Source organism: Mesoplodon densirostris, chromosome 17, assembly GCF_025265405.1.
Source record: "Mesoplodon densirostris isolate mMesDen1 chromosome 17, mMesDen1 primary haplotype, whole genome shotgun sequence".
In the NCBI taxonomy this organism is placed as follows: Eukaryota; Metazoa; Chordata; class Mammalia; order Artiodactyla; family Ziphiidae; genus Mesoplodon; species Mesoplodon densirostris.
The window spans coordinates 2,776,184-2,784,652 of NC_082677.1; the positions used below are offsets into that span (position 1 = coordinate 2,776,184).

At 52.7% G+C, this 8,469-nt stretch overlaps 1 protein-coding gene across 1 annotated transcript; it reads right to left on the reverse strand.

Annotated features, from left to right (window-relative positions):
• Positions 1–1,681: 1,681 nt before the first annotated feature.
• LOC132477630 (complement C1q and tumor necrosis factor-related protein 9) lies at positions 1,682–7,976 on the reverse strand. The gene is made up of 3 exons (XM_060080076.1): positions 7,811–7,976; positions 3,920–3,982; positions 1,682–2,454 (listed from the first exon to the last, which is right to left on the reverse strand). The coding sequence occupies exons 1-3, from the start codon at positions 7,974–7,976 to the stop codon at positions 1,682–1,684; spliced, it is 1,002 nt and encodes a 333-aa protein (XP_059936059.1).
• Positions 7,977–8,469: the final 493 nt, after the last annotated feature.

An 8,469-nucleotide genomic window follows, 5' to 3' on the forward strand; every position in this document is an offset into this window, starting at 1 on the left:
TACATTTCATCTTCTACATCTGCCCTGCAAAAAAAAAAAAAAAAGAATTTTACGAAAGCTTGTATCCAATGTTCTGGTCATAAATTGTACTTTTTTCCTTTACGCCTATCTCACCTATAAAGTTCTGACCCTAAATAGAAGGGAGTTAGTACACGAATTGTTTGGTCCATAACAACACCAGACTTAACACTTGGGGAAAAACAGCTTGGCTGATTGCAATTGAAAGAAGCCAAAGCATAAGGACACTCTGGCTCAATAAAGAAAATGATCAGTCCCTACAGCTGGGCCAACGTTAGGGCACCAAGGCAAGTGGGGGACTTGGGGTGTCTCATGTGCTTCACCCAAGTCCTGGCTCTGTTCTAGAAGAAACATACATTAAGGAAAGCCAATAAAATACCTATAAACAGAAATGATTTCCACATATATCCAAAGTTTTCCAAAACCAAGTAATTTTTCACCTTTTCATCTATAGCAGTGCTGACTGCTTATAATGATAATTCAGAAAATTCCCATTTTCCCAAGGAATGAAGATACTGTAACAACTGCGCTGACTTGGTTGACGTGTGGAGAGAATGGCTGTAAGTCCGTCAGAGTCCCAGGCTGTGGTCTGGAAGATGCTGTCGCTTGAATGTGCACCGGGCTTGTCTTCTCTTGCTTCTTTATTAGTTGCTCTTAGCTAATGGAAAAGTGTATGGAGTTAACGTAAGCATAGTTAACGCTTCCAGAATTTTAGGAGGGGATTATTCGCTGGACCACAGGGCAGTTCTCCTCTAGATTACTTAAGTTACCTAGTACAGTGTAAATGCTATGTCAGCAGTTTCCAGGTTGGCAAATTCAAGTTTTGCTTTTTGGAACTTTTTTTTTTTTTTTTTTGCAGTACGTGGGCCTCTCACTGTTGTGGCCTCTCCCGTTGCGGAGCACAGGATCCAGACACGCAGGCTCAGCAGCCATGGCTTACGGGCCCAGCCGCTGTGCGGCATGTGGGATCTTCCCGGACTGGGGCATGAACCCGTGTCCCCTGCATCGGCAGGCGGACTCTCAACCACTACGCCACCAGGGAAGCCCCTGATTTTTGTTTTTTTCAAATATTTTCCAACCATGGTTGGTTGAATCTGCAGATAACGGAACTGTGGATACGGAGGAAAACTAAAACAGAGTCAAGTTTGGCAAACAGTTTACTAACAACTGTTTGTTGAGTTGAGTGGTGATGAAAACCCAAGACAGAAAGTGAGCAGAGTGTCCTGCAGTTTCCTGGGCTGTGCCATTGTCACCAGCCCAAACTCTTATTAGTCACAGATGGAATAAACACTTCCTTTTCTTTCCCTGGAATGTCCTCAGGAACTCAGATGGGCGATACATCATCACACGGCTCCTCCGAGCACTAAAATGATATCAAAACACTCCCCACAAGGAACGCCCGAGCAAAGGATTCTTCAGGTCATGGGAATGAGGGAAAATATCAAATACACTGTAATAAACAGAGCAGGTATTTTTACATTTACTCTTGGAAGGATAGTGAGTTCTATAGCCTCAGTTTTAGGAATCACTTTCCCACTTTCACCTTTTTATGGTTATGACAGTGGTGATATAATTAACGTGGTAAAATCATCAAATACGTCTTCAGCAAGCCGATTCGGGCAGATGGAGAGACAGTTATAGCCGCTCCCCGCCCCCCGACCCATCACGCGCCGCTGAACAGGAGGAAGCCCGTGAACGTGGTGTCGTCGTCCTCATCCGCAAACAAGCCGTTGAACCGCTCCCCTCCCGTCACCTGCAACCACACCTCGTCCCCGAGCTTCAGCTGCAGGACGAGGCCACCGGACGCCTGGTCCTCGGAGCTCGTGTAACCGTCCTTGGTGTGCAGGACTTTTACCCCGTTTTTGACCAAAGACACCTGGACATTCCTGGAGAAAACGGTGATGTGGTAGGTGAAGTAATAGACGCCGGCGATGTGGCAGGTGAATTTCCCCGTGGCCACGTCGTAGTGGCCAAACTCGTTGTACAGGATCCTGTCGAACTTGACGGGCACGTCTGATGGAGGGAACTTGCTGAGCACCGTGAGCCCCACGGTGAAGGCGCTTTTGGGCAAGGCTGGCGTCTCCCCAATTTTCCCTTTTTCTCCTCGATCCCCTTTCCAGCCTCTCATTCCCCGGGCTCCGGGCTCACCCTGGGGCCCCAAGGGGCCGGCATCTCCCCTGGGACCCGGCTTTCCAGTGGGGCCCACGGGGCCGGGTAAACCAGTTGGGCCCGAAGGTCCGGGGCTGCCCTTTGGCCCTTCTGGACCGACGGGACCCACGTCGCCTTTCTCCCCCTTCTGCCCTTGGGCGCCGGTCTCCCCTCTGAGGCCTTTCTCTCCCATGGGGCCCACAAGTCCCTTTGGCCCGTGTTTCCCTGGGGGGCCTCTTGAGCCCTGATCACCTTTGACGCCCTTTGCTTCAACATTTCCATCGGCTCCTAGGTAGGACAAGAAAGAACAGAGGGAGAGATGATTTGTGAATCTCTGCTTGTGAAAACAACTTTGGTTTTTCTATTATTGAGCAAGCGAATGAGATAAGGCAGCGCACAGGTTCAGCATATGCTCAGGGTTTGAAAGTTAATTCACTCCTAAACTGTGCAGATACACACACGTGCACAAAACACCCTTTGACTCTACTACATCAGCATCGGGGCTCACGTTAGAAATGACAGTTATTTGGGGCTTCCCTGGCGGCCCAGGGGTTAAGAGTCTGCGATTCCAGTGCAGGGGGCGCGGGTTCAATCCCTGGTGGGGAATGAAGATCCCGCATGCCGAGCGAAGCGGCCAAAAACAAAAGAAAGAAATGACAGATCTCTGCCTGTCCCTGAGGGGACACATCTTCGGAAGAGGGAAGAAGGCAAACAGCAGATTCACCAGGGCTGCTTTGGTAGCTGACGCGCTAGCCCTGATGACGTGACGCCCCCCCCCCAGAAGCCCCTCACTGGAGTCAGGGCGTCCTGGGCGGGCGCTCACGGCTCGCCGCGTCTGCCGACCTGTGCACCGCGCCCGGCGCCCGGCGCGTGGCGCTCTCGTGGTTCTGCTTTCCCCCATCCCCGGCGCCTCCCGCTTCCCACACCCTGCCTGGACAGCCGTGGTCCGAGCCCCGGCTCGGGAGTGAGACGCCAGGATCCAGCCCAGTCGCCACCGCTTATGCACAAGCTGATTCCCCAGCTACACCTGGTTCCTCACCTGTACGGCTGGGATAATAAAGTGCCTCCTTTATAGGCTATTGTATTAAGTGAGTCAGCACATGGAAGGCACTTAGAACGACCCAGTGGGGCGAGAACACTGTTCGTGTTGCCGTGGTAACCATCCTCCCTCCCCCTCGGTGACAGCTGCCAGCATCCTCCCTGCCTCCAGGGCCCGGCTCAAGTGCCACCTTCTGCTGCAGTGCCACCCGGGTCGCTGAGTCAGAATCCAGCATCCCGCCTCAGGGCCCAGTGCTAAATCAGGCTTCAGCAAACTATGGAGCGCGGGCCACATCCAGCCTCCGCCTGTTTTTGACAGCCCGCAAGCTAAGAACAGTCGACACTTTTAAATAGTCACAAATCATGTTCTGAGATTCATGACAAGTATGTAAAATTCAGGTTTCAATGGAACGCAGCCCCACTTACTAAGGCATCCTCTACGCAGCTTTTCCCCATGACGGCAGAGCTGAGTAGTTGTGACCGAGACCCTGTGGCCCGCAAAGCTGAAAATATTTACTATCTGGCCCTTTATGGAAAGTTTGCCCATCTCTGCAGTGAACCCTGAGCTTCTGGAGAGAAGGACCGTATGGGCTTTTTCACTGGAGCATCCTTGGAGCCTCGTAAGGGACTTGTCCTTGGTAAGCACTTAATAATTCCTATCCTATCATTGATGGCTCCGGCTGCGGGCACAGCAGGATGGAAAGCCATCTCTGACCTGGTTCTCCTTTCTCTCCGGTCATCCCGTCCTTCCCTGGGCCACCAGGATGTCCTGGTTCGCCTGATGGAAAATGAGAAAATAGGCAGAAGTTAAAATTCTAGCTCCATTTTCCCTCGATGTGGGTCCCAGTCAGCGACGGAGGGTCCCGGGGAGCCCCAGCCTGACCCGCACACCCCACCCCTCACAGACCTGCTGGGGGAGGGCAGGCAGGGGCAAACAGCAAGGGTTCTGAGCACGCCAAGAAGCGGGTTGTGCAGTGGATGGGTGGGCTTCCCAAGCAGCCAGCTCGGATGATGATCACGATTGCATGTTTCTCACGTGACAAGGACTTGGGGGGGTGGCTTTGTCATTTGTGCTCCTTTCCCATCACTCTGTGGGGAGTGGAGTGGAAGTACTAGCCTCCTATGAAAGCGCAGATGACCATGGTTACACCACACTACTTGGGATGGGAGAGAGGGTTCCAGAAGGATCTCTCTAGCACCTTACAGTGGTGGTCAAGGTGCCGTGGAGACCCACTGGGACATCAGGCCATGAGGTTCTGCTGCACCCAGGAGTCCTGATGCTCAGAACAGACTGCCCCGAGCACCAGCATGCTATGTTATGTCCACACATGTATGTTTGTAAGCTATGTACAGGTAATGTTCTAAAAACATGTTCATTATAAAACATACACATGGGACTTCCCTGGTGGCACAGAGGTTAAGAATCCGCCTGCCAATGCAGGGGACACAGGTTCAATCCCTGGTCCGGGAAGATCCCACGTGCTGCGGAGCAACGAAGCCTGTGTGCCACAACTACTGAGCCTGCGCTCTAGAGCCCGCGAGCCACAACTACTGAACCCACGAGCCATAACTACTGAAGCCCACGCTCCTGGAGCCCGTGCTCCGCAACAAGAGAAGCCACCGCAAGGAGAAGCCCGCGCGCCGCAATGAACAGCAGCCCCCACTCGCCGTAACTAGAGAAAGCCGCCACACAGCAACGAAGACCCAACGCAGCCAAAAAATAAATTAATTAAAAAAATAAAACATACACACAAATACATTTGAAAACGGTAAGACAAAGATTAAGTTAATTTTTAGTGTGAGAAATGTGATATAATATCCTTCTAAGAAACGTGTGTTGTATATAATCTAAATAAACTATATATGTAGCGTGCAAGTCTTAAGGAAGTATGTGAAACTTGAAAGAACGGGGACCGTGGAGGAAGAAGGAGAGAGAATGAGTAGCGGAGAGATAGAGAAATTTGGTGTTGGATACAGGAGCATCTGTCTTCTCTCTCCATCTATCTTCTTCTGTATAAAATATGTTATAACGAGCGTTTTAAATTAAACCTCCCAAATTTGGAGATAGACCACCCAGCGCACACATGTGCCCTTGAGCCCGAGAGAGAGGATGAGCGCCAGACGGGGCCCCCACCCGCGCCCTTGGCCTGCAGAAATGTTGCCTCGGCTCTGGAGCAAAGGGGACTCAGACGTCTGTAGAGAAAGCGAGGCTGTGAGCCCGCAGTTTGAGTCACGGAGACGGATGCGACACTTCCACCGAGAAGAGTGTAAAGGAGAAGCCGGCGAGGCTGCCCAGCGCTGCGCAAGCGCCGAGGTTCCCTGGGTGGCGGGCGCCTCCGTGGGGCCAGGTGAGAAAACTGCAGCCGCGGAGAGCACGTGCCCCAGCCCCGGGGGTGCAGGCAGCGAGTGCATCGTCCACTCCGAGGGATGATACAGGAGGCCCACAAAAAGCCGCCCAGGAGAAAGGCCGGCATCGGGCCGTCACGCTTGGAGGGCAGCGGAGCCGGGTTCCTGAGCGATGCCTTCCTGCCTTCCTGCGCCTCTCCTCCCGGCCCAGCCCGCTGGTGGGTCCAAGGCGGTCCTCGCAGTGAGGAGGGGCATGGGAGTGATGGGGGCGGGGGGGGGAGGGATCTCGAAGACACAGGGCATCCTGTGCGCGTGTGCGGGCACACGCACGCACGTGTACGCATATGTACACATACATGTACACACGTGGTCCCAGCGGGAGGATAAGGGATGGACTTCAATAAGATGGAGGGTTTGCCATTCACTTGGACAGGGCCTTTCACTCCCCAGAAATGAGACGGGCCTAATGCTCCAAAGCGGCGTGGACTCACTGGAGGTGGTGTTATCCGGTAGGAAAGCCCAGCGCCGAGTGCAGGTGGGGCTTGGGGAGAAGGGACACTGCCCCTGGTGACCCGATGCCCCATCCAGCCCCCGCAGTAAACGCTAGACCACAAACGCCCTGAGCAGGGAAACACCTCCAAACACCTGGAATGTCACACATCTGTACAGCAGACTTCCCACACTGAGTAATTCTTGTTTCTCCAAATCTTAAAGGCTTTTTCGAAATCCATATTCTAACAGCACTTGCTGGCAAAGCATTAATTTCAGTCCATCCTGAAATTGCTTTCTGTGTATTATGCCATTTTAATTTTGCCAGAGGAATATCTAATTCCCTGGTATAATTAAGAAATATCAAAAGAGGCTTCTAAATGTTTATCATTAAGTTTGGTGAAGCTTTCATACAACGTACTGAGAAAACTGACAGCAGCTTGTGTTCACACTTCTCACGAGTCCTGAAATGCCTTAATTAATTGGTGTGCAGCTTCCTATGAGTCTGCGATACCCTTGGGACATCCACAGTCAGGACAAAGGCATCTCAAGGAAGGTAAATGTAAATTCACCTGCCCACAGTTATAATAACTTCCAGGTCGGGGGGGCAGGCGTCTTGACAGCTCTGACGGACCTTCATCATTGTTTTTTCCTTCTAATGCACGTTTGAAGAATTCACATTAAGAATAGAAATGGTAGCTCTGCCCTTCTCAGGATTCTTTACTGCTTGCATTATCAAGTTCACCTTCAACTATCAGTTTTTTTGCGGGGGTATTTTCAGCACCCATCTCTTTGTGATAGTTCAACAGCATCATCTGAGAACCCCCTGGTCCAGGCACACTTAGTGAAAAACATCCCAACACGCTGAAGGTCAGTGAAGGCGGGAGGGTCCCGGCCAGCCTGCTCACACTGTGGGCCACCACTCTTCCCACGGGACACGGTCCAGGCCTCAAATGACACGTGTGTATCTGCAAACCGACCAAGTGAGGCCATTCACACGGATTCATAGAGTAAACGTTTTAAAAGCTCAATTTTGTCTTCACCTAAATTTATCTTTTAAGATATCCCTAGAAGTTTTGATGTTTTCTTCCTGCACCCAGATGGGACCTCTGCTTACATCTTAGGTGTATGACCCTATGGTCAGACCAGGGCTCAAGAACCCCATTCAGAAATCAAGCCTACAGGTTTTTGTCATGGAAACCACTCACGCATCCTGGCTTTTGGGACTGTCCCTCCCAGAGGCTGGATCCTGTCCCCAAGTCCCCAAACCGCGGGGAGGTCCCGGGACACAGCAGTGATACCCGAGCAGCGGCTGTGCGGCTCCAGGACCCTCCTGTTCTCTGGCGTTCCGCGCCGCCTGCCTCACGGCAAGGCCTGCACCATGCTGGGTGCTCTCTGCAGAGACCTAGCCGTCGATGTCTCTCCAGGACCCGGTGCCAAAAACCCCTCATACCTGTCGCCTGAGGCAGAAAGATCTATGACATCACAAGCTCCTGAAAACGGCCCTGGAGTATCGGAGATCATGGCCAGCAGACAAGCAGCCCCGCTCAGTGGGAAAGCCCACGAGGACAGGGGTCCTCATGGCTCGTGCTGCCCTGTACCCCACACCCAGCCTGGATCTGGCCGGAGCAGGCTCTCCATCAGTGTCTTCTGGGCAATGGATGGATGGATGGATGGATGGAGAGCGGTGAGCACACAGGCGATGAATGAATGAAGGAGGTGAAAGGAGGGGGACGAGCGGAGGGCAGCTGCGGGCACAGGCGGTGGGTACCTGCGTCCCCCCTGTCGCCCTTTGCTCCATCTCGTCCGTCTCTCCCAGGCAATCCATTGTGCCCCGGGTTCCCAGGGACGCCAGGGTGGCCCTGCCTGCAGGTGTCCTGTGAGTTCACCATCCCTGCGCAGACTCCGGAGACGAACAGGAGCCACCAGGTCCTCATGGCTCAGATGACAGATCTGAACGGAAAGAGGGAAACAGTCTGAAGGGAGAAACTCACATCGCCGGGGCCACGGACAAAGCCTCTGCTCTTTGCAGTGGCCGAGCTCGGACGGGGGGGCAGCTGGGAGCAGACTGGCCGCTCACCATCGAAGGACACTGTCCTTGGAAGGACGCGTGTGACTGGGGAGACTCTAATGGTGGGCGATCCAGGAGAGAGCCACGTTCCAAGTCAGGAAACCCCCGCTGACTGTTTCGCTCTGGGCAAAGAAACTCCAAATGACCGTTTCACTTTGGGCAAACCCCTTTTTGCAGCCAGAGAAGAGAATAATGCTTCCCTCACAGGGCTACTGTAAAAACCAAATTTGAGCACATTGTGCATGAAAGCACATTTTGAGAAGTAAAGCAAACATGGAATTAGCATTTGCTCCAGCAATCCCACTCCTGAGTATACACCCAGAAGAGCTGAGGGCAGGGACTCCCGCAGATATTTCTAC

Coding starts and splice junctions, on each gene's coding strand:
- LOC132477630 (XM_060080076.1), bottom strand. CDS start 7,976: ATGAGGACCTGGTGGCTCCTGTTCGTCTCCGGAGTCTGCGCAGGGATG. Junction 3,983..7,810: donor GGGCGACAGGGGGGACGCAG/GTACCCACCGCC, acceptor ATTTTCCATCAG/GCGAACCAGGACATCCTGGT. Junction 2,455..3,919: donor CGGAGAGAAAGGAGAACCAG/GTCAGAGATGGC, acceptor TGTCCTACCTAG/GAGCCGATGGAAATGTTGAA.